Genomic DNA, 25,352 nt, shown 5'->3' with positions numbered 1-25,352 from the left:
TTTTTTTTTCTGTTGCTGTTGTTGTTGTTACCAGAGTGCCTCTGATGGCTTTTGGAAGTCAGTGGCAACCCGTGTCCCAAGGGAACCTCATGACATACGTATCCTGAATCCCTACTTCATCCAGGAGGCAGCTTTCAGCTTCATCGGACTGCCTTTCAACAACGGCCTGATGGGCAGAGGGGTAGGTATAAAGCAAAGGAAGAAAAACCTCAGAGAAGGTTGTGAGAACAAGCAGCAGAGAAGGCTTACACTTTTGTTAATTTTTCTTTGGGTCTCCACTGTTGGACACTGAAAGGGAGGGATTTTTGGCAGCACTGAGTTTCCCTCAGACCAAGGCAAGAACTTTCCTGATCTGAGGATTTTGGGGGGATCATCAACACTTCAGCAGTGCCTTGAAAGCCACTGTGAGGTTTTGTCCCAGGCTTATTGTAAAATAGGGTAAACGTTTGCTTTRTGAGGCCTTTGGTGAGAAATTCTGCTCTTATCCCAGCAAGTTTGATATGTAAGAGTTCACAAAAGAAAACAATGCAAACCACAGCTTCAGGTCATATTTATTAACAAAATACCTCAATGGTCATTCTTGTATCTCTCGCCGCCAGTGCAGCTTTTTGGAGTGTTAGTGTTGGAGTAGGTGGTGACTTGAGTTTTCTGGATTATCTCACATTGCAACACTGTCCTCAGAACCTATTTATATTTGCTCTACGTAATATAACAACCATTAGAGTAAGTATTACTTGGGTGGGTAAAYTGCTCATGTACACATGTGATATAGTTGTTGATAGAGACCACACGTGACATTTTTGGGCACAYTGGCACAGCTGACAAACCCAGAGAGAAGCACTTCTGCTGGACAAGGTCTGCTTGCCCTGCCCCTGGCATTGTCCTTCCATTGCTATCAGTGCAGATTTGCTGTGTTGCAGCAGGGATTTGGACTGRATGGAATAGTGCCTCACTTTCCATGCTGTAATTATATCATGAAGATTTCTGGAATATCAGAGACATCTGTTTTGTGCAAGTCAGATGGGTGGGTGCCTGGAGATAAGACATTTCCTTCTTGAAGTGCGAGATGTGCAGATTCAGCCACTGGAACAGGCCCTTTGTAAAATGCACTGCTGTGTACAGAAGCTGCATTGGGATTCYGGGAACTCTGGATTTTTGTTCTGTGCACTGGAGATATCTTGTTGCAAATATTCCCCTCAGCTAGGAATTAACTTAATTCACCTCTCTGCATTCTCCAGAACTTACCCTTAGAACAATGTGGCCTTGGTTTCTCTACCAGAAAATCAGGAGTGCTGCCCCAATAAAGSACAAAAATCATCATACTTTTGCCTTTATTTTTCTCCAATTTGTTTTTATTTTTAAACACGTTATTTTAATACACAAGTTATAGCTTAAACTGAAAGGAGAAGAGAGAATCCGGAAATGAAAATACTGTGAACTGAAGTTTATGAGGTTTTGATAGGTTGTTTAACACACATCAGATTGGGAAATGAAGGCATCTTAATTGAAACCTGATGTTTCAGTTCACGAAAATCCATTTGAGCATTCAAAAATAGTTTATGGAGTTTTAAGGCGAGCAGTCTTTGCCCCTGACCCCAGCTAGACTGTGTGAGTTGTAGTTTATTCCTTCAGGTGGGGCGACGGGAGCTGTGCAGGTGCATTTGTGGGGCTGGGATAAACCCTGGGCGGTCTGTGCAAGGACACTAATTCAGGAATCCTGTCAGAGCTGGAAAACAGAGGGAATGTTTCTAGCCTGTGGCCAGAATTTTACTGCAAATTTTACTCAAGAAAAAAAGCATATGAATGTGGAAAAGGAAAATGCTGAGGGCTAGTGAGTTTTTCCTAAGAAATGGGGCTGGTGCCCCCGTGCTGCTGTGTCCTGTGCTGTGCTGTGCTGGGTTGGGCAGGCTGCACACAGGAGGATCAAGGCTGGGGTTGCCCTGGTAATCAAGGCCAACACAAAATCCTCATAAAGAGCAGTAATATTCCACTCTCCTTTGGTTCTGATGCCTAAATAAACTTCAGTGCTTCTCTTGCACACCACATATGGTAACAATGTGCTGCCAATTAACTTTGTAATTTGGGGRCTTTTTCAGCAAGGTTGAGCAGAGCTAGTAAAATAGTTTGGGGCTGATCTCAAAGCGTTTTTCCCAGGATTCAATAAAGGGTGAATGTAGTAACATCCTCTGCTTTGATAATATAATTTAGGCCAGATGATTCTGGARTATAGCAATGGGGTACAACTCAGATGTGCATTTTGATTGCACTCGTGGCACTGGTAGCCAAAAGCCTTAGCAAGGAGAAAAGCTCACACCCACAATAAATAGTGACTTCTCTCTGGGACTGGTAAAGCTTTTCAGGAGTTTTCTTCAGTCCTGCTGAAGTCTTAAGAGTTGGAGAGCTSTTCCATATGTATGGATATATGTATTCTTCTCTTTCTTGGGATAAGCTCATGATAAAGAAAAAACTTTGGGCTCCTAGTGATGTCTGGGAGAAAATAATTGTTAATGCCTGAAGATGGTGTAGCATTAAAAAATTATCTAGTAAAGATCCTCTCTCTGATTAAAGAATTTTGTTAAGGTGTGGGTCCAGGGTTGGCTTTCTCACTCGCCAAATGTGGTTTTTGTTTAGGTGGAAGTTCTGTTTATACGGGTCTTCAGGACTTGAAACCAGACATCACTGGTATTGCAGCTGGTGGTTCAGGCTGGCAGTGTCACCCCTTTCACTGCAGGCAGTTTGCTGGGGGACAAACACAAACATCAGAGGTTGCACAGACACCCCTAGGGATGGTCACTGCCGTGGTGCTTTTGGCTGTGCAGTGAAATGTCCTGTCCAGTCAGAAGCCCTCAGAGCCATTGGAGCAGAGGCTTCCTGGCTCCTCTGGGAGCCCTGAGCCTGGTGTGAGGAAAGGAGAGCACTGCAGATGTCACAAGTTCCCAGGAGTGTGAGGACTCCAGAGCAGACGTGTTTGTTTCTCTCTCTGTGCTGTGCATCCAGGAATTCTCTTTATGATTTGACCCCAAACCGTAAACCTTTGGTTTGTTCATGTACTGGAAATAGTYGAATCTATAAACTGAAGAGATAAAGCAACCTTCTTTGGACTTCACCCAGCCTCGGCACCAACCTGCTGAAGGAGGAGCCATGTGCAGGAGGTGTTACCAGGCTGATGCAGGCACCTGGCCATGGATTAACACCTCTGCACAGTGCTGACAGCTCTGGGATTAACCTCTGATGCCGGAGTGTTAGCACGTCCTGGCCCAGGGATTCTCTCAGCTCTTAGAAGGTTTTTCCTGTGGGCAGGCWGCCTTTCAGGAGGTGCCAGTGAGGTCCCTTTGCTCCTTAGGCAGTTTTCAGCTCCCTTTCCTGGTCATCATGACCTTTTCTCTCATGAGTTGCCCTGGTGTCAGCAAACTTTGTCTCCTGGGCCATTCTTACTGGACTACGACTGTGTGAAGGACGTGTCTTGGGATCTGTTGGGTCTTTGTGGAGCAGAAGAGAGGTGGAAATGGCAGSAGCAGAGTAGTCTCCCACTTAATCCTTTCCATTTATGTGGTTCTCCCTTTTTTTGCACCCTGATGGCATCTTTGAGGCAAGTAGAGGAACAGACAAGGGACCCCTGCAGCTGCAGTCAGTGAAATGTAGAGGCTCAGTGCCATTGTGAAGCTTTGGGTTTTCAAGGCAGCCCATCTGCCCCGTGGGCTGGGCTGTTCCATCCATCCCACTGCAGTGGGATCAGTCTGGGAGCTGCTGGGGAAGGGACAAACCAGTATAGGGGAATGGGTAAATGTGTGCCAGCCTCTCCCGGGTACGAACCTGGCCAGATTCTTCTGCCCATGAGAGAAACTGAGGAGCTGAAGGGAGTTTGCTTCTCAATGAAGAGCAGGCCATGACTCTCCTTTAGCATGGGGTAGATATTGCAGAGCAGGTAGCGTGTAGTAAAGTCATATCCTTGCTTCTGTTAAATCCCTGGGTCCTTCAGAAACACCCCTGCACTGCACAGGGATCTGCCCTACAGCAAATGGTCAATCAGAGCTTGTGCATCAGGTTAGATGTGGTAAAARATACTCGGATTGGATTTAGGTGTTCAGGAGCTCCTGAGGGAAGTGGCAGAAGGGAACCTGCTGGGCAGCAGGGCTGTCCTGGTTCCAGCCATGGGCTGCTGACCCTTCCCTTTGCTCTGCTGCAGACAGCCAGTCCTGYAGCTCTGCCCCACTCACAGCAAGGGRTCACCAGGGCAGCTGAAGGAAGGGCACTGGAGATGCTCTGCTTTGCCTTTGGAAGCCCAGGATTGCAGCTGTTTCTGTCCATGGTGGAGGTACTAAGGGAGCTGCAGTGTGCATTGTAAGCTCCTGGGACAGGGATCTCTCCACAGAATGCCAGGCACTTGCCTGCTCTCAATGAATGATGCTCAGTTGCTTTTTATGCCATATTTCCAAGCTTTTCATCTAAAAGAAACAAAGGATAGGTTTGGGGTAGCTCCTATGCAAACATAAAGAAGCAAAAAGAAGGAATAGTGCCTGTTGAGTATGTTGTGATGACTATTATAGTTTTGTTCTTCATTTCTTTTGTTTTGCAAACTTCGAGTGATCAGATCTGTACAAAACTAAGGTAGCAATTCTTCCCAGGTGAGCAAGTTTTTGGGTTTTCCCTCAAATAATTTAATGTAATAGTCAAACCAATTTGAATATCCAGGTGCATTGCTGTTTGTAGAGAGTTTATTCTTCAGTGACACCCTTTTATTGAAAAATGTAACAATTGAAATAGTCTGAACAATCCAGTGAGTCTTACCCTGAGCTAAGTAAAATCCCATAAATAACTGGAATTCACTTAACATATTAAGGGAGTCAAATATTTCTAAAAACAGATTTACAGCAGTCATTTCCTTCCAGTCCAGCAGGCAGTGACACAGGAATGACCCACGCATGGAATGAAAAGCAGCAAGAGCTTTTCACATGCACCAAGCAAAGAGAAGTTCCAGCCCTGGTTCAGTCACCAGCACCAGCTGGATCTCCAGCACAGCCCATGAGGTGATGCTCAGCTTCAATAGATTCCACAGGAATTCSAGTGTTCATTTCTGCTGACTGATTKCAGTGTAGGAGCAGTWAGGAGAACCTGTCCTGTGTCTGTACTGCTAAAGGCATTTGTGGTGTTCTGACCTGGTGGTTCAGGCTGGCTGTGTTTGCTGTGCACAGAGCTTGCTGTGGCCCCTGACACAGCACAAGAACAGGAATCCTTGCCTCTCTTGTCTTTATGGTTTTCTCACCCAGATGCACCATGCGTGGTCTCACCTCTCCCATGGAGAACAGGAACCCCTGGAAGGAGCCAGGCTCCAGAGGCTCAGGCAGACTTGGCCCAGCACTGCTGTGGTGACGTGTCACTCGTCACTGCTGTGGTTTCTGCTGCTGTTTGTCACATGGCCCTTCAGTGTCATCCCTGGCTCATCTGTCAGTCTGCTGTGTTCCCTCAAATGGGACCAGGCAAAGGGCTGATCCCTGGGGAGCATTATATTGGATATTACATTTTCCAGATGTCTGGTCTTAGACAAGCAGRCCAGGCTTGGAAATGTGGACTTTCAGTTCTGGACATATCCATTGAGGCTGGCCTTGCAGTTGTTTACAGTTTCTGGAGGGGGAATGCTGAACCTCTTCGACCATTTGGCTGAARGCWGCACTGCTCAGTGATAAAGGAAKACCCAAGCACACAGAGGGYYATGAGCAGGTCCAACACTAGATWATTATTCCTGAGGCAAGATGGTGGAATTTTGGGGGCTTTAGCAGAGGCCTAGAATAACAAGAGGCCTTCTCAGTTGTTTGGGAGAGTTTTCTTTTCATAACTCCASAGAGGAGGTGTGGTGGTTGCTTTGGTATGTCTTTGGGGCACGGCACAAGGGTGTGTGTGGTGAGATAGCACTGACGCATTGTGCAGGGCACAGCAAGCCAGGTTTGGCACAGCCATGTCCATGGTGCCTGACTTCTTCTGGAGTGACTTGTCCCCCAGCTTGCCCTGTAGGTTGTTTATGGTCCATTAGGTCCAGATTAGAGGTTTGCAGCTAATGAATGTGTATGTACAATCAGGAGAGCTTGGAATCTGTGTACATGTAGCCAGACTGTAATTATAGCCATTTCCTCTCTGATATGTGTCTCTTCTTATTTGCCACTTTTTTGCTGAGAGGAGAGGAGAGCCCTTTCCCTTGGGCCTGGAGAATGCTGCTGAGTTGTATTCTCTGCAGCACAACCTGGGACAAGTGCTGAGCTGTAGCTATCGCAGTTAGAGGGTGCTAACATCAATAAGGCATARTTTAATTAAGAAACTGTCATCAGATCATCAGTTTCCAGTGATTTTAGGGCAATGCAAAACTATTTTGCTAATACAGTTATTAGACTATAGTTATTATAGACACCCTGTGAATTTCTGGTAGTTGTAGGGCCAAATCAGACACATCTACTACAGTTCAAGGGATTCGGAAGATAGGTAGTCTCTGGTGTTTTGATCATTTTTGAGAGCAGAGTGGGTGGTACTGAGATGATGGCACATCAGGAACTACYGAAGAACAGAAGCAGATGAGAAAATTAGCTCCTATTCTTCCAGGAATACCATAAGAGATATTACAGATGGAATAAAGTCAGGCAGATATTTGGTGACCAAAGGACAGTTCAGTTTCGATTTCTGTCTGCTGTTATTCTCCAAAGAGAATGTGCCTGAGAGAAAGTTTGGCAGTCCTCCCRTAAGGTTGGGTAGTGTGATTAATTCTCTGTGGTTTGCAAGACTCACATTAGAAAGTTAGCTCTTAAATGTTAACTTGGCCAGTGAAATTCCCTCCAGGCAAAGACCCCGTGTGTCCCTTGAGCAGTACCGTGGGAATGGGCCCGCTGCAAGAGTGGGTGGTGTTAACACCATCATGTTCCCAGTGACGGGGATGTAACCATTTACTCACTGTGTTTTGGACACTGTAACTACAGCYCTGCTGAGGGAAAGGGTTTTGTGGCACGTCCACTTACCAGCTGATGCAATTCCAGTGACATCCGAATTTCATCATCTATGCAAAACATAAACCTGAGAAATCTGAGTTAAAACTGCCRTGTCCAGGAAGACAGGATGTTATTGGATATTTTGAAATTTGGGGCAATGTTTTTATTCTTGCCTAATAAACTTTTTTCCATTTTTTTTTAAAAAACTCTACTTGATATTTTTTGTCTACCAGTGAATTAACAGTTAACTGAAGTAACTAGAATAAAACCAATATTGGCTTTGTGTGYATCAACTGAAATTAAGCAGTGAGAACAAAATGACTCTGCTGTTTTTCCCAAAAACTAGAGCTGGARCAGGAGGATATAAGAAGGTCTTGTCATTTCATATGTGCACTGTTACTGTTGTGCTGCAAATGTTTGAGTTTAATGTCGCATTGATTTATCCATAAGCAGGTTTTGCCTGTATATTTTCAGATTAAAGTAATTCCAGTGCACTGTAGTGGAGTTCTCCATAGCACACGAGTTGTGCACGCAGCTCTGCACATCTCAGCTGGGATATGGGTTTGGGGTATGGGGTATGACATTCTTTGCTTGGAAAACATTGTTTTTCAGACTGGTCAGACAATCAGAAGTGAGCACGGTCATGTGCTGACAAAAACCAGTTCCTTTGAATGAGAAGCAGAAACACAAAACATTGTTCTCAATCTTTTTGAACATGCAATAGGATTGCTCACCTGTTCACAGGAAACCATTGTAAATGAAAAATGTGAGTGTGCAGTTGGTTTCTACATCTCAGCTAAGAGCTGTCACCCTTGGTGACTGTCTGAGCACGTCCTCTGGGTTCGTGATACTTCCAATACAGCTGGTGTTGGATGCTCTACAAATGAAGATGTGGGAGGATTTCTCAGCCTCTCCCTAGCCCCTGGGGCAAAGTTGCCTCTGGATTCATCTGAGAATTCATAAAGGGGAGCTAGAAAAGTCAGTAAGTAGGATTTTACACTGGAAACACTTGGCTGTCTCTGCAGAACACACAAGGGGAGTTGTACAGCACCGCTGCCACAGGGCCTCAGCAATGCCCAGTGAAATGGGAAGGCTGAGGCTGGATTTCAGTGCAAATTGCAGGTCAGCAGATGGGAAAAGACAGCTGGGGTGTCCCTGCCTAAGTGCTACCACCCATCTCTGACTGGCTGCCCACTGCTCCTTGTCTTCCCGGTGTGCTGTGGTTCAGAGGAAATGGCACAGAGTGCCATGCCCCTGAGCAAAGGAAATTATCTTGGAGCACAATGCCTGACCTCTCCATCTCCCAGAGCTGTTTAACAACCTTAAACTGCTTTTTCCATCAGTAAAATAAGGAGTTTCCTCACTTCTGCTCCTGTGTGGTGACCTGTTTGGGATAAGTATTCTTCCTTAGCCTAGCTGGAAGCCAGTGATGTGTAGTTGTAATCCACTATCTACATCTGTTTTAATTTCAGAAAGCTAGTGTATCCACTGTCCATCCTGCAGCTCATCTGCTGCCCCATTCTCAGGACAGCAAAGTTGTGGGAGTCTGACCATTTGSATTAATTTCTTTACCAGTTGGGAGGTTATCAACCCTACAAGCTGGCATTGGGCAGCTGATGTGTGGTTATAGCCAAATACCACATCCCTGATTTTCTGTTTGGTAGCAGCAGTGCCCCTGTGAGCAGAGACAATAAGAGGAAATCTTTGATTATAAAAATGGCAACCTGCTAATGACTTCCATTCCTGCTTTCTCTCCTCTCAGAACATCCCCACCTTGGGAAGCGTAGCAATAACCATGGCGCTGCACAACTGTGATGAGGTGGCGGTAGCTGGGTTTGGCTATGACATGAGTTCACCCAATGCACCGCTGCACTACTATGAGAACATCAAGATGTCTGCCATCAAAGAGGTAGGGAGCTCCTGCCAAGCACATCCTCCTCCCAAGCCCGCTGGCCACCTCGACTCCAGAGCCTGACTGGGATGGTGATGTCACCTTACRGCTTTCCTGTGTGGGTCAGAACACAGCTCCACCCATGCATTTGCCTGTAAAATTCTCCCAAGCTCAATGTATGTTAAAAACGGTTATTACTGCTGGGAAACATTCTCTGGAATGTGTATATAAAGTAATTTCTTCTTTGAGTGGCAGGGAATGGTTTCACATAAATGTTAACTCAAGAAGGGTGAAGGGGAGCAATTCTGCTCTGGGGTTGAAAAGATGTGGCCTCTCCTGCCTTTTGATCCATTGTATTGCTCTCTAATCCACAGGCTTCTTTGGTGGGATGATCCCCTCCTCAGGCCCTGGGAAGCTGGGGGAGGTGAGGTCAGCCTGTGCACCTGAGCTCTCAGCTGACTGTTCAGCAGCCCCTCACTGGTGTAAACACACCAGGGCTCTGTGGAGACTGATCTGTAGAGACAGGTCCACATTAAAAACATTTTCTGGTACTATCACTGTGAGACAAAACATTTTTGGAGGAACAAAAGCTCTCATATCGGTAKSATGCAGCAGTATCAATGCCTTCAGRTCTGTCCATTTCCTTACCAAACTTGAGCAAATTTGGACACTGGTCAAAGCTTCTGTAGTGGAAAGGTTTGCTGCTTTTCTGGTAGAGCTCATTCTTTCCCAGCACTGATGTGGCCCAGGTCTTTCTAAGACTGCTCCTCCCTCTTCACTACATAGGGAAACTTGCCCTATCCTACTCCACACTGTGAAAAGTTGTATTGTTCATGGACAATAGCTGTCCCCTGGCATTTGGCATTTGTTCACCTCGAGCACGTTACCATTTATTCAGACTAGGAGGGAAGCTGGGAAGTTGTATTTCTGTAAATCACAAGACTGTACGTGTCTTAGAACTCTCACAGGCTGCAAGCTGCATGACCCTAGGCAGACTGAGAGGAATTGTAGATCAGTGATTAGTCAACTTGAGAAATGAGGAGAGTATGTCTAATTATCAGTGTAAYGAGAATTCAGAACAATCTCTCAGTAGAGGCTAAAAGAACAAACAGAGTTTAGAAAAAGGCTGTGAGGAGGTCCCCAATATACCAAGGGAGTAGATACAGTTCTGAAGGACCTTCTGGGCCTGTGGAGGTGGCAAGAGAGTCTGCCTCGCTCAGTGGAATAACCATGGATTGGGAAAATGAGTGCTTATTTACTGGTCCTTGAGGACACCACTGCAGATGACATGAATAAAGTCTTCTTGCTTTTGATCCTTACATGGATCAATACGAAAAAATGGCAAAAAGCGTTGGACCAGAGTCTCTGGTTGGAGTTACAGGTCCACATCACCTGGATCTCTGATTTTGGAGGCCAGCACCCCAAATGGGATCGAAGGCTGGAGGAGGTCACTCTTGGACATGGTATGTGGTCTCAGGAATAAAGGTTGCACAGCACAGGGCAGTTGGATGAGGATGAACACATGAAATGCAACCAGAAAGGTCTCCTAGAGAGAGCACTGGGTGCCTGATTTACCAGAGCTCTGCTGTCTGGAAACCATCAGTCATCGTGYCYRGGATGTTCTGTACAGAGGTGAGGGAGCGTTGAAAGGTTCTGGTGAAGCCTCAGTAATTCAGATGTCAGTGGATTTGTTTCTGCAGCCGGGGCTGTTGTTGAGAGCTCTGCAGCCCAGCAGAGCTGGTTCTAGGAGGAAAGTTCCTGTTCCACTTGAAGGCTGGTTACCTGATACGTGTCTGCCCATCTAATCCTCACATCCTCACCCACGGGCTCCTCTTACATTTCACTGCCCTGGTACAAGAAAAGCCATCTGTTCCCAAGKATCAATAATTAATGCTCCTCCTGCCTCTGCCCCTCCCAATATGACAAATTGTTTGTGATATTGTGGAATGTGAAGAGCAGAGAGAGGATCACATTTCTTTCTCTCCCATTTAATATTAATGGTAGCTGGTAATTGTTAGTCACCTGAGGGTGAAGTTGAAAGGTGAAGGGCATATTAGCTGGGTTGTGTCTTCTACAGTTGCCCTCAAAGAATGCAGAAATAGAGATTTTCCCCACTCCAGACTGGAAGCACCTGCTTGAAGAAAGACCTGCAGGYATCTTGCAAATTGGGAGGCTGACCTGCACTGGTACCTTGTTCCAAACCTTGCCCTTGACATTAGTAAAAGAAGACTGACCCAGAACCAAGTTCCATCAAGGTTTTTGTCTGTTTCATCTGCTCTGACACCCAAAGGTCCAAGAGCATTTTCCTCAGTGTCACTCTGGACCTCTGAGATTGTGTCCAGTTCTTTCTGGTTATCCKCTACATTTCAGCCTCTAAAGGAGTCAGTAAAGCAGGCTATGCCTTGAAATTATACAGAGGTATCATCTTGGTCTTCTGGCCTGCATGGAGGCTGGAGTTCATTCCTGGGCAGGGAATTTTGCTTCAGATTTGCTTCATGTGGCATCATCACAGCATTGAAACTGCAATGGGATGCAGCCATTACACCACAACAAACATCCCAGGCAGGAACCCCTGCAGTTTGACAAGGCTTTGGTGGGGCAGAATCTCTGTTTCTGAAGTTCAAATCTCTTCACTGACTGCCCAAGTCCTCCAGCCTGAATGTCCAAAAATCTTCAGTGTTTAAGCCTAGAGAGCAGCTGCAGGGAAGCACTCCAGCTCCACCCTGAAAACATCACTGTCTACAGAGGAAATGTAAACACCAGCAGTGTCCTGGGTCTGGAGATGCCACACGTGTGTTTGTGTGGATTTTGGGAGCCTGTTGGGTAAYATCCCTCAAGCCCCTTTCCTTGATTGATAGCTTTAGGGAAAATGGGCCTGCTGTCGAGCAGGAGTCTTCTCAGCAAGGTGTGTCACTGATTTACACTTGAGGCTGCTTGACATCTCTCTGGACACCCTTGAAACCCTGTGACTCATCTCCAAGGAATTTGTTCTGATTACATAAAAAAAGCCAGCAAAATGCACTCSCTTGCTCACAGCTGGGCGGAGATGCCTCTCCCATGCCAAGACTGAGGTGATAAAATCTCTGTGGAAATGAATCTGATTTTTCCTGTTGTTCTGTGGCACTGGCAGCTGTATTTCCAAAAGAAGAAGCAGACATACCCAGTCTGTGGTTTAGCTCAGCCTTTGCTTTCTCTGCAGGAGTAAAAGCCCTGGAGGTCCAAGATAGAGCTGCTATTGCTATCACAGAAGGCAGCTGCCTACCCTGAGTCTTCCAGGACCTCCAACTCCTGAGGGCTGGACAGGCCCCAGAGGAAAAGGCTCTGTACAGAGGCAGATGCTCTGAAGCTTGATCACTGTTACCAGTCAAGGGGAGTGTATGGCTTTGATCAGTAGTATGGCTGCAARCACGAATGGATTCTGGGTGTTCATGGGGGTTAATTCCTCCAGTTTAGTCCTGGATAGCTTCTTTACCCYCTGTCCTGGGTAGCTCAGTGTGCTCTTACCAGGATATGTCCAGGCAGAGCTGGTGGAGAAGACCCTTTTCTGTTCCTCTGTGTGCTCTGAGGACCCTGGGGTGGTGCTTTCAGTTTCAGCTGTGAGCTGGAAAATCAATGCAATTAAAACTGTACCTCAAGGCYAGTTCTGCTGTCCAGCACCTTCTCCCCTGGTCTCTCAACTTCTGCCCATCATGGCTGGAAGGGACACTCCTGGCCTGCACTTCTTCAGGGGGTTTTTGGGTGGTGTGAAGACGAAGTGCTGTTCTCTGACGTGTTACTGGGACTCCACTGCCCAACAGACCCCGTGCTGTTGTATAAACTCTCACAGGTGATTTTTCAGCTCTTATCCCATCTCTTTGTTTTAACTTACAGAATGCAGAATGTCCAAATGTGTCATGTCTGTTCAGTTGCTATTTTTCCTATTCCAAATAGCTTTGCAACAGATTTTGTCCCTTGCCTGCTTCCATGAATGCTGTACGAAAAATTATTTGAGTCTTTGCCAAGGTGTCTGCTCACTTGTTTCTGTTTTTGTGGCAATGAATCCATCGGAGCTGGATTTTCATATACTTTATTGTATTTTTATGTCCTGCCCAGGTCCTGTAATGTTTTCTGCCCAAGCACTCCATAAAAATGTATTTTTATCACAGGTCACTGTCTTCTATTAATGTAGAAGTGTCAGATCCACTGGGAACATAGCGAAGGAAACATGGAAATGGTGGTGAGGAAAAAGAATAATTTTAAAATAGAGTGAAATAGAAATTATTTAAGGATGGGAAAGTCACTGTTTAGAATAGTAAAAACAGATCCARAAGGACCTTATGAATCTGAGAGAGCAGGGTCTGTGCTAAATCATGGGAACGAAGCACAAGACTGGCTCCCAGCATCCCTCCTCAATGTGCTCTGCCCAGCACAGAGCCTTCCCAGGCCTCTCGATCCAGAGCTGAGCTTCCATTCCCTGCTCATTTCTTTCAGGAGCAAGAATGTGAGCAAGAAGTTACCTCAGGTGCCACACAGGGAACATCCYGGGCTGTCTTCTCTGCAGCTGGCTGCAGACTGTCTCACACATGATGATTGGTAAAAAAGGCAATTCATGGTTAAAAGAAAGCCACCCCCACCCATCCAGAGCCATCTGCAGCATTCGTGCCCCAGAGTGGAGCTGCTGGCGGCTCTCCTTTTGCTGGAGGAGCAGGTCAGGCACCAGCACTGCTGCTGGAGGTGTCAGCTCCTTGGACACAGCTGTGCCCAGCACCTCAGYGACTCCCTCTGACCTGAGGGGGAGGTGGAGAGGCAGCCTTTGATGGGTTCTGTCTGATCGCTGCCCCCTTCCCCAGCAGGTCTTTGTGGGATGCTGAGGACACCATCTTGTAACACTTCCCATTCAGCCTGTGTCAGGGCTGTCACAAGGGCCAGGGGAGGTGGCCTGCAGCATGCAGTGACACACAGCTTTGTCTCTGTCTCCCCCCGACAGCAGCTACCTCTCAGAATAATCCGCAAACATCAAGTTTGGAGTCTTGAGCTATAAAGGCGCAAACAATAGTGCTTTATCATCATCTGGGCTCTCTCTGTGAAGCCGCCTTTTGCATTTTAAATCAACACAAGTTGCTTGGGAGGGGGTGGCAGGGCTGCTTCAGGCCTCCAAGTACCTTAAAGTTGGCGGTAGCCAACAAGAAGAACAAAACTCCTTTGAAAGCCGGGCAGATGTCTGGCCTGGTGATTTATAGACTGAAAACGTGGCTATTGGAGCCCGCCTGATGAATTGTGATTGCAGTACAAGGAGTGGTGCAGACTGAAATGGAGGTCAGCTTCAGAGGGGGAGGTGAGGGGCTGGGGCAGGGGCACCTCTGAAAGGGCAGTGCTTTTTCTTGGGGCCGGCAGTGATGACTGATGAGGTTTATACATTTTTGTCTTTGTTTAAAAGCCACCTGTTTGACAGCGTTGGGGCTGAGCAAAGGCCTCACATGCTGTTCCTGTGCATAAGGACTGTGTGTCTAYGGAACAGAAATCTGGAAAAGATTGRTGGAATAACCACGAGCAGAGAACAGGTATTGCTCTGTTCAGTATGGTGACACTCAGGGTTTCACTCTGCACCAAGAACAGCAAGGAAAGTGTGGCTGTAGAATAGACAAAACCAGAATTAGGGCTTGGACAAGACCTCTGTAGGAGAAGACAGTAAAAGATCTACAGAGGTATGCTAGAGCCCAGCTGCTGACCCCAGCACTGAACACAGATGTCTGTGGGGTGCTGGCTGCCACCAGAAATGTCAAGACTGTCAAGAGGAGAGCCCAGATATTCCCAGACACAGTGCCTGGCACAGCTCCTCTCACCAACCATGAGGGCACAAGAAGAGCTGTGGGCCTTTCACAGCTGTCTTTAGCATGTATGGAGACCTTGCAGAGCGGATGTTTTAGGAAATAGCCTTTGATCAAGTGCCATCACGGTTAAATTGAATGGAAAGGCAACAGAAGGGATGTTATAACTTGTATTTTGCTTTCAAAAGGAGGGAGCTTGATAAGCAGGGCTGTGAATAGACTCAGCAATGCTGGCGGGGTGCTCAGTGGAACTGGGACATGTGTGCAGACTCTGACCTCTCTGAATTTAGGCCTAGCCTAGGAGAATGGGCTACTAAAAGCAAATTCACTGAAGAGCTCATGGACTCATTGTAGACTTGTAGACATTGTAGTCATTGTAGACTTGTTYGTGAAAGTACAATAATTATCTGCAATTCATATTTGCAGCAAGGGAGAAACTGGCAGAAAAAGGCAGTAAATATAACTTCATAAAGAACTGCTTCAAAGTGGTGTTAAAAGTAATAGAGGAGTGAGGAAGAGCATCAGAAGAYTTCACTCCTGATGACTGGAAAGGACAGACATAAAGGAGAAACTGGCAAAGTTCRATTAGAAGGTGAGAAGGAAAATCAGCAAATACTGAACAGTGTCACTGACAAACAATTAATAAGCAAACAAGGAAAGAAAGAATAGGGCTGACATCCAGGGGGGTGAAGGAAGCAGAAGGATTAAAGTAGGAACCATATGAATATATATGTGGCCTCAATCAGGATGATGAATGTGAGGGAAAGAGTGGCTTACAGTGARAAGTTCACAGAAAAAGAAAATTACTGGGTCAGCACTGAAAGGTAAAAGCTGTTGAAGCCAAAGCCGTAGGTGTGAGAGCCCAAGAGATCTCTGTTCCGCTTTGAGCCAATTAAGCTGCAASTCCAGAGGAAAGGTGCCCAATAAATCTATCAGGTTCCACAGGATTAGTTTGTAGTGGACATAATACCTCTTTTTCCCTTCTATTTTAAGGGGGGATGGGATCAAGTCAAGGAAAATAATCCTGTCGAATTCAAACCTCTTAAACTAACCTCAGAGGTACTATTCAGAACTTCAGAGCAGAGTTTAAAMGAAAGAATAATTAAATCCTGAAAGCAAACACAACATGGATTTACCAAAGGCAGGTTACAAAAACTAATTTAATATCTTTATTTGATTTTTAAAAAAATCATTCCTGGGACAGAGGAAGTGTAGCAGTCCTGTCTGTCAGAAGCTCAGTTAAGCGTGCAATCCTGTGCCGTGCGAGATATTATTAGTTAAGCTTCAGAAGCCACGGTTTGGTGCAACACCTGTACGTGAATAGTCTCTCTAAGGGAAAGCACAAAAAGCAGCACTGAATGGACAGCTGGGAGTTCCTCCACAGGAGGGCATGTTTAGTGTTTGCTTTAATGATTTTTGGCACAGAAGGCAATGGTGTGCAAGTGGAATTTGTGATGAGACAAAACCAGGTGTGGTCAATACAAGGGAGGGTAAAAATACCATCCAGGAAGACCATGAGCACGTTGAGAACAGGARTGAACTGGGTGGCATGAAACCTAAGAGTATGAATGGAAGGTCGTGCTGTTTAGGGCAATTACAGATTTTTTGACTCTCAGCTGGGATAGCATTATTTGGCAATGGCAGAGAAGGAAAGTGCTTAGATAGGTACAAATAATTCRCAGGTTAATTCAGGCTGCCAGACTGTTACTGTGAATAAAAAAAAAAAACAATACAGACAAACACAGCTCTGGAAAGGCTAGAGTAAAAGACTTCTTGTAAAGTGAGAGAAATGCCTCTGCATTAGGCACTGGTGAGCCTTTTTTCTGATTCATGAGAAGTAAATCTGGAGTAGATAGGGACAGAATGAACTACTATAATTCTGGGAGATTTCCCAGTTTTCATGGTGTAAATGAACAGCCTGTTTTGGTATAATGAAGACATACATGGCTTGTTTAACTTGGTCAAATGAAGACTGAAAAGAGATACAGTTTCTCTCTCTGTGTGTATTAAGAGTAAGCAGGAGCAAAAACAGTTGTTTGAAATTTAAAGTTGATGTAAGAATAACTAGGCATAAAGGAGCTGTGAGTAAATCCCCTAAAGTTGAGAGGATGAGGGTGCCCAGCCATCCCTTTTGTTTCAGTACMTGTGAATCCCAAGAGGGTTCAAGCAGAGTGGGGAAGTCTGATCATGAAAATTAAGCAGCCTTAGAGACAAGGCAGTGAAGGTTGAAGACAAAGATAAATTAGCACTGGTGGAGACTGGAAACCRATTGTTGCCAGTGAAGCAGCACTCCTTGCTTTGCTGTGGTTTCTGTGCAGGTTTTCGGGRAGAAGTGCTGCTGACTTGCAGAAATACAGAGGATGTAGCAGAATTGAGAAAACGTCTTCTTTACAACTTGCTGTTCTTCTTGAAYGCATTCCTCACTGACTTCTCTCTCTCTAATTTAGCCTTCCTGTATTTTAATTGTAGCATGCTTGATAAGACTAATGTGGTCTGAAGCTGAGGCATTCCCCAGTTGTAATTGATTACAGACGGGGAGCTTACCTTCCTCCTGGGCTGGTTCCTGAAACATTTGCTTGGGCTTAAAATATTCCACTTGGCTTCTCTTGAAGTGACAGATGATGTTTTGTGCTTCTTTGTGGAATTGTCAAGATTAAAAGGATAGGTGGTTTGGGGCTGCTTCATTTGCATAACCCTGAAAGGTGGCTTTAACTGATGATAAATTTTCATCTAATAACTGTGACGGAGCGCTCAGAGCCACTGCCACTTCCCTGGGATGAACAGCCATAACAGTGCACGTGTTTGCGGAGTAACTCTGCTCCTTCTGCTTCTCTCTCCACTGGAAAGGGCAAACATCCACTACTCAGAGAAACCCAAAGCACAGGAAATCCTAGCCTGATCCCCAGAGAACAAGAAGGGGTCTTGGAGCCTCCTGGAACATTCCTGTTGGAACTCTCAAAGTTCATTACTCCAACCATGGGCTCAGGCCTGTTTGATTCCACAAGTGGAAGCTGCATCAGATGTGAGCAGCAGAGGAGGGAGAGGGCAGAGCCAGTCTGSCAGCTTGCAGCAGTGGTGGTGATGTGCAGGGTCAGGAAGGTGGAGGTGACAGTGAATGCTCCATCACTGTCTTTGAGGTGCAGATTGACAAGAAAAGAGCTGGAGTTTTCCRCTGGTACTGTATGCTATTTAAGGTACTATTTAAGGTGTATACACCCTGAAACCTTTGGGGTTTAGGGTGTAATTTGTTGCCTTTTCCTGTTGGAGCATTGGCACTGAGGTGCCTGCCTTTCTGTCAGTTTTGAGAAAACTGCTCTGGCTCTTCTCCCCACTACTGCTGCTARTGCTGGAATGCAGCTTCCTTCGTCTGATCTGCTCTGTCTGTCAGTGGGGTGAGTGAGTCCCTGTCCTGTAATCAGTAACCGGAGCTGGTGTTGAAGACATGCCTCATCCCTCCTGCCCGTGCTGCTGTCGGGCCATGGGGGAGCAGCACTGCACTGAGTGCCCTGACAGTGCTCTTTGGGAGGGATGAAAGCCTGTTCTCACCAAGGAACCTCTTCCTCTGAGGGCTTACATTAACCACAAAACATTAGAGAGTACTGATGTGGACATCACTAAGATCTGTGGATCAGGTGGGAGGCTGAATTGCCTTTCATGTGACTTTCTGCTTGTAAAAAGGACTTTGTGGCAGTGCCTGAGGTAAAGAGCAGCCTGGGTGCTGARCARCCACAGCCTGAYAGTCTTGCCAGCAGYTTTGSAGCCACTGCTGGAGCATGGCCTAGCTGTAATGTGAGAGACTCCAATTGTATCACCCCAAGTTTTATTATCTACCCTCCGGACTTAAATTCCTGCTCCACTTGTACTTTTCACAAAGCAGATTTCCTCTTGCCATCAGATAAGGCACATGCACGTGGCCTGAGGTGACRTTTTAGGTGGTTTGAGTTTGCCTACAAGTGGCTGCCTCCCCAGTTCTTCATCTGTACRAGGAACACAAACAGCCTGTCCTGGCTGAAACCAGTTGGCTTCTCGTAGTGTGTGATGAGGCTGAAAGGCGTGGAGGAGGGCTCAGGTTGTGCTGWGAGGTGTCAGGCTCCTGGTGCTCCAGGCAGGTTTGAACACCAAGCCCAGCCAGATGCAAGCAAATGCGCTGAGATTTTGTGTCCCAGCGTGGCCTGTGTGCCAGCAGACAGGTGCCTGTGGGCAGGGGCTCACCCACACACTCTGCCTCTGCCTGCTGAGCGTTCCTGGCAAGGGGCTGTGCTGGCAGAARGGACACTGCTGCATGGCAGGGGCCAAGCCCAGGGCCCCCAGGTGACATGCCACGTGTGGGATCATTGCCAGCACTTTGGGGGATCCTGGCTTTCTGGCTCCAAGTGACAGGCACACTCAGCCCTGCTCTCCCAGCTCTCTCTGTGCCACCATCACTCCCACCACTGCTTTCTGGATGTCCTTTTCCTTTTCCTCTTGCTCTCAGCTGCTTGTTCCAGCCAGGACATGGCAGGRCAAGCATGGTGACAGGAGAGCCACATGCACATTGTGCCTGATGTGTATAAGCAGTGCTTGGCAGGCAGGCAGGTGCCCTTGATTTTGCAGTGGGTAAACTGGATTTTGATACCTATGACAGTGCCCTCAGCGGGCTCCTGGGGCTGGCGCTCTGTTSGTTACAAGCTCCTGTAAAGTGATTTTGTCATGGTCCAGATTGTGTTTAGCACTCAGATTACCTGCTGACCACAGCACTATGCCGAAATAATTTACTGAGATTCTTGGCCTGTTGGGGGATTTGGGGGAAAGTTGCTTTTCCCTGTTCTGCCTTGAGCTCCATGGTATGACAAACCACTTCCTGCATTCATTAAGTGCTTCAATAGTCCCAGCACAGGGGAGTGATGGCAGATGCTGCGATCCCAGCTCAGCCCTGCTGCAGGGAACACATCTGGGTGGGCTGACACCAGCTAYAGCAATCACTGCTGTGGAGTGCCTCCTGGGAGATGTTGCCATTGCACCGTTCACATTGTATTAGTGTAACCTTTAGCATRTGATTTCCTCTTGATAGAGCTAGCAGAGGCAAGAGCCGGCTTTGATGGGGATGGTTTTGGGGTTTTCCAGCTGCATGCACCCCCATGCATTGCCATGGCCTGACAGGGAGCTGTGTGTGCTGGGGACATGTCCTGCCATCGTGTCCTCTGCCAGCTCTGTTCCCTGCCAGCAGTGCTGTGCTATTGGGCTCTTGTGTGCAGTAGCCTGGGAGGGCACATCTGCCCAAGGGACCTGGATTGCCCAAATCTCACCATGCCAAAACTTCACCCAGCCCATGGGGAAACCTTCTACCTCAGGTACACAGGTCTGACCCTGCTGGCTGTGCCATTTTTACCTAAGAGAAGGTCCTTGGTGTGCAAGGGCTCTTCTGATGTACAGCAGGGTCTCTCTCCTTGGCAGAGTATCCCAAAATGAGGGACAGGAGCATGCTAGGCCAGGGTAGTTGCTGACCTTGTGTCTCTCTCATTTTCTTCCAGTCCTGGACGCACAACATTCAACGGGAGAAGGAGTTTCTGAGGAAGCTGGTGAAAGCCCGAGTCATCACTGACCTAACCAGTGGGATCTGAGTGGCTGCAGCCACTGCCTCCAAGGGAGGAGACGAAGACACGCTGCAGCTCCAGGAGCAGGCACTGGCAGCCCCCTGCAAGAATCCCACCTCACTGAAGACACACAGAGATGCCCAGGTGCTCTGGGAAGACCCTCTTGCATTGGCAGTCTGCACGAGGGGTACATCTGCCACCTCCAGGCCTGGAGCTGACAGGAGGTGGGCAAGGGGCTGAGCGGACAGTTCTTGAACTCTGCATCGCAGACAGATCTTCTGCTTCCTGAATTAGACAGGAAAGACTCAGGAGAGAGAAGAAAGGTTTGTCAATAAAATGATTTGTGCCAAATGGGAGGTGATGCTGCCCCAAGGCAGCAATGCCTGAATGTACAAAGTATTATTTTTTAAAAGACTCTGCTGGAACCATACTAGAAATACCAAGGTACAAGGCAAAGTCTGCTTGTGCACAGCCCTGCGAAAAACCTGGCCTCTTCATGCTCCATCTGCATTGTCACCGGCCTCAGACCTTTCTCCAGGAAGACAAATCCATCCARAACTTTGGTGTCACTGGTGCTGTTACAATTCGAAGGGATAATAATGGCTTCCTCTCATTCTCCACTTGGAGCTTCTGGATGGAGATGAGCATGGGTTTGTTYTTCTGCATTTTTCCTCGCTTCCTCCACAGAGGCAGCAACAGCAGCAGCCACTGACTTGGCTGTGTTTTTCATAGCCATTTGCTCTGCCTCTGCCTTGATCCTGAGGTGGAGCAGGAGCCAGTGGCTTTCTCCGCTTACAGCAGACCCTCCTCACCTTCCTGCCCGTCACGATGCAGAGGCTCCTGCCCCGTTGTGCTCAAGGCTGTCSGGCCTCCTGGTTTGTGCCTGCTGTGCAGGGCCCCCGTGGAGTCCGTGCAGACTGCTGTCACTGTTTCTGGACAGCATCTCRCTTTGGTTTTGTGTGGGAGGGGAGTAATTTATTCTTTGGAAGGAGGTCAGATCTGAGTGCAGATCTCAAGCTTTACAGTTTGAGAGCAGACTGCTGAAGATGTTTGTTTTACGTTCCAGACTCGATCATGTTCCCTATTTAAGCGACGTGTGACCTCAATGATGATGGAACCTGATGGGAACTCTCACCCTCTGCTCGGCCCCCTGCTCACTCCATTTCCAAGCTCCTCCCATGCTGCTCGAGCACTGCTGCTCCTCCTGCTCTCAGGAGCACGTCCTTCCTTCGCCGTCTTGGTCCCAAGATGCAGTATTTGCACATTTGATTTGTATACGTATTTCAGAGGAGCTGGAATAAACTGAGCAATGTGGCCAAGTGAGAGGGTAGCAGGGTGGTCTCATCCGCCTGAAGAGCATGATCAGGAGGGCGATTGCCAAGGGAATGACTGATTACACGTGGAAAGTGRCTCCTGAGACTGGAGCAGGCTGGACTGCACCCACAGGCACTGTCCCAGTACCTGGGTGTTGAGGCACAGGCAGCCAGCACTGTGTTCAGTGGAGGGGGATCCCCGAGGAATGTGGGGTGGACTCATGGTCCTGGCACTGTGACTGTCACAGCCCAAGGATTGCAGTCTGCCTTGCTCTGAACTGAAGGGGGAGCATGGCCCTGGCATGGGCAGGGGATGCTCAGAGCAGGGCTCACGTGGCTCCCCTAGACCAACTCTGCACCTGCTGACTTGCGGAGGGCTGTGCCTTTGGAGCTGAGACCCTCAAGGGGCTGTGCAGGAGGGGCAGGCAGTGACCCAGGCATGACAGAGGAGCAAACTGYACAGAATTATTTGAGTCCAGGCTGCAGGCAGAGGCAGCTGCCAGGACACGGCACTGAGAGCTGCTTACAGACCAGCATGGGATGTGTCCCTCRGGAGCCTCTCCTGCCTGGTGTGCCTGTAGCCAAGGGGCTTGTTCAAGGGCAAGTCCTGCCCAGCTTCTTGTTGTGGCTGCTGTTTCCCTTGTCATCTGGGAGCAGCCCAAAGATCCTGCTGCTTCTGGGCTGCAGAGATCACGCTGGGAGGGCTCTCTTTCCCTTTACCCTCCCYATGTCCTTTCCCCACTGCTCTGGCCTCCCTGTTCCCCCAGGGACACGCCTGCTGTAAGGATGCTCTGTGAGGTTTCCAGCAGGTTTTTGAGCATATGCTATGGCAGATACTCCTTTGAAGTATCTCCCAGTTTGTTTTTCCTTCTCAAGAAGTCCATGGGACTGGATTTCCATGGCTCTCACCAAGCAACACGCCCTTTGCAGTTCCCATATATCAGCCTGGACTTAGGACCATCATCTTTTGAGCCATGCTGGCAGTGGGGATGCTCGGTCTGGAGCTGGCTGAGATTGTGGCTGGGAAAGGGTTGACAACTCCTCTTAGTCCTTGAACTGGGTCTTTAAGCAGCTGCCATGGGAGCCTCGGGGCAGGGATAGGCGATGGGCTGTACCCATGTGCTGCAGTGAGCTGAGATGCCAGCGTGGGAAGCTGCACCCAGAAGGAGGAGGGGGATAAAGAGCCTTCAGTGTCTGTGGTGGGCTCCTCTCCACCCTCGTGGAGGCTTGTGATGGCATTAATCTGATTTAGATTGGTTTATTGAGCACTACAAAACTACAGGGCACTTTCATCCTCCAACTCGCTGGCTCCAGGTCCAAGGACACAGCATGGCCACTGCTCGGCCTTCCCTGTCAYCCCAGCTCTTCACCACAGCCATGAACAGGTCCTGATGGAAGTTCAGAGCAGGGACATAACTCCAGGCCCTTCCTTCCACCCTGACGGGGGTCTCCAGGCAGAAGTGTCCAAGTTGAATAGGTGAGTGAGTGGCCCAGAGTGACTGTGGTGGGTCAGGACCCCCTGCAGGTAGAAGGAAAGAGCGTTTRGGGGCCAAGGCTCTCCTGTGGCTCACTGACACCACGGAGCAGCCCGTGGCCAGGTGATGGGGCTCCAGCTCCAGGAGCAGTGCCCAGCACTGGGTTTTGCTCCTGGGTGCCGTTCTTTTGGCTGCCTCTCCACGCACACCTGCAGCCACCTCCCGCCCTCGAAACGCTGCAGTCCTGCCAGCACAGAGCGGTGCACACAGGTCAGAGCAGGGTCAGTGGGACGGATGTGAGTCTTGGCCTCTCCCTTGCAGTGACTCACCTTGTCAGATCGGAAGGGAGAGCCCAGGGGAATTCTCCACAGCCTAAATATAGAGCGGGGTTGCCTGGTGCCTCTGATGCGCTGTGGTGCAGAAAGGCCACTCGGGTGGCAGGGAACCCGCCCAGAGAGGGCCAGGGAAACACAGAGACATCAGGAGCCAGCGCCCACAGTGGGTTTCACTCCAGCTGGTGCTCCAGGTCTGGGATGCTGCTGGGCAGCCTGCACATGCTGCTCTAAAGGACAGGGTCTGCCAGAGAGTTGCTGCTGCTGTGCTGACCACACCATGAGCTGCTTGTGCATTTATGGCAGCGCCCACCACACTGGCATTGGGCTCCTGCCACCAGCTCACTCCATTAGGCCTGGCCATGCTGTGGTCTCAAGCTCACATGTGCCAAAGGGAAGCAYCATGGCCAGGTAGCAGGAGGCAGCAGTGGGATCCAGCCCAACATTCCTCATCCCAGCATCTCTGGTTTCCAGTGTCTCCTTGGAGGGAGCAGTGGGGAGGTCCTGCCAGGCCATGCTGTGCTACCCCTCAGTGTGGGCACTGCTGGGAGTGGGGGAAGGTGTCAGAACAGGGCAGTCTGTGTCAATGGCCACAGCTGGGTTGGGTACAGGCAGAACTGGACACGGGCAAGGGCTTCCAAGTGTTTGGCAGGGAGGCAGCCACCATGCCGAGCTCCACGGGCACCAGCACGGCATTCAAGTGTGTGTCACTCGCAGTATTAGAGACGTGTCCTTTGGTGCAGGAGCTCCTTTGGGGCCACTGCCCAGCCCCTCTGGGCTCTGGCTCCTTGCACAGCCTGCACGGGGTCTCGAAAAGGCCAGTGCATTCGCCGGTACTGTACCAAGCCAAGATGCAAGAACTCAATGAGTTTTTAAAATTAGTTTTAGTTTCTKCAATTTTTTTTAATTTCCCCTCTAGGCAGGGAGGGCAAGAGTCTTGCAGGCTCCTCCAAGCCGGCTTATGTCACATCAATTCAAGTCATATCACAGAAGCAATAAAGCTATCAAACAAGCTTGGCTGGCCTCTTTCTTCTGCTGCCTTGGGCCTTTTTTACAGGAGGCAGAGGGATTCCCCTGGCTGGGCTGTCCCCTGCCTGCTTTCACTGCTGACTCCTCCAGGAGAGTAATCCAGCTGCTGAGAGCCACAGCTGGCCAATGCCATTGGCCTGGGGCTGGGGACAGGAGAGGGCTGCGCTCCTCCTTGCAGGTGATTTGAGGGGTGGGAGAGGGGAYAGCAGGTTGGGTTCATTTCATGTTGGAAGGCACAGGCATCAGAACTTGTCCTGCCTGTGACAGGCTGCCTGTGATCCTGACTGCTCTCCTGGGGACTCCCTGCCAGCAGGGTGACTTCCCGCCAGGGGTCACAGCAGCAATCGTGCTGGGTGCGGCCCTGACAAAGGCAGGTGTCCAGCCAAGTGACCTTCTCACCACAGTGTCCAGGAAAAGGAAACRGTTTAGGGAGCCAGGGGCTGAGGCTGTGACCAGCTCTGACACCTGCCAAGTCCCAGCAGGAGGAGTGTAACCCCTTAGGCAAACCCTGGTGATGCTGCCAGGCTCCCGGAGCCACAGGATATGTTGGGGACAGTGGCATCACTCAGAGAAATGGAAGGCCACTTCCAGGTCRGTGAGTGGCTTGCCAGACCCCCCAGCTTCTAAACAACAAGGGGTGGGTTGTTGCTAGCACTAATGGGACACCAGAGAAGCAACTGCCCAGCCCTCCCTGGTGCATGGTTTCAAACTTCAAGAAGGAGATGCTGGAGCTGCTCAAATTCTCCTTCCTTCCCTCCTCTCTTCACAGCACTTAAAGAGGAGGGCCTCCACTGCCATTGGGCTGGGCCAGCCCCAGAGATGGCCCAAGCCCTGTCCTGGCCTTGGGAGGGCAGAGGAGGAAGCAAGCACAGAGCCTGGGACCAGGGCACACAAGGACATTCAAGTCAGCTGAGCCAAGGAGATTTGTTCAGAGGGATCCCTGAAAGAGCCACGTCACTGCTGA

At 48.7% G+C, this 25,352-nt stretch overlaps 1 protein-coding gene across 12 annotated transcripts in view; it reads left to right on the top strand.

Moving 5' to 3' along the window:
• Positions 1–24,373, top strand: part of ST3GAL3 (ST3 beta-galactoside alpha-2,3-sialyltransferase 3) — a 174,173-nt gene extending 149,800 nt beyond the window's left edge. For 8 of the 12 annotated variants that reach the window (XM_057390635.1, XM_057390638.1, XM_057390636.1 and 5 more), the window contains 3 exons: positions 35–181; positions 8,731–8,877; positions 20,177–24,373. In XM_057390635.1, coding sequence (XP_057246618.1) covers positions 35–181; positions 8,731–8,877; positions 20,177–20,266 — 384 coding nt within the window. In that variant the 3' untranslated portion in view covers positions 20,267–24,373. The remainder of the gene's footprint in view (positions 1–34; positions 182–8,730; positions 8,878–20,176) is intronic. The other 4 variants (XM_057390642.1, XM_057390644.1, XM_057390645.1 and 1 more) reach the window with 2 other exon arrangements.
• The last annotated feature ends 979 nt before the right edge of the window (positions 24,374–25,352 follow it).

This window comes from Malurus melanocephalus, unplaced genomic scaffold (genome assembly GCF_030028575.1).
Source record: "Malurus melanocephalus ecotype Western Australia unplaced genomic scaffold, MMel_1.1 scaffold_28, whole genome shotgun sequence".
Classification (NCBI taxonomy): Eukaryota; Metazoa; Chordata; class Aves; order Passeriformes; family Maluridae; genus Malurus; species Malurus melanocephalus.
Note: the sequence above shows the minus strand (reverse complement) of the source record. Positions and strands in the feature narration are given on the sequence as shown.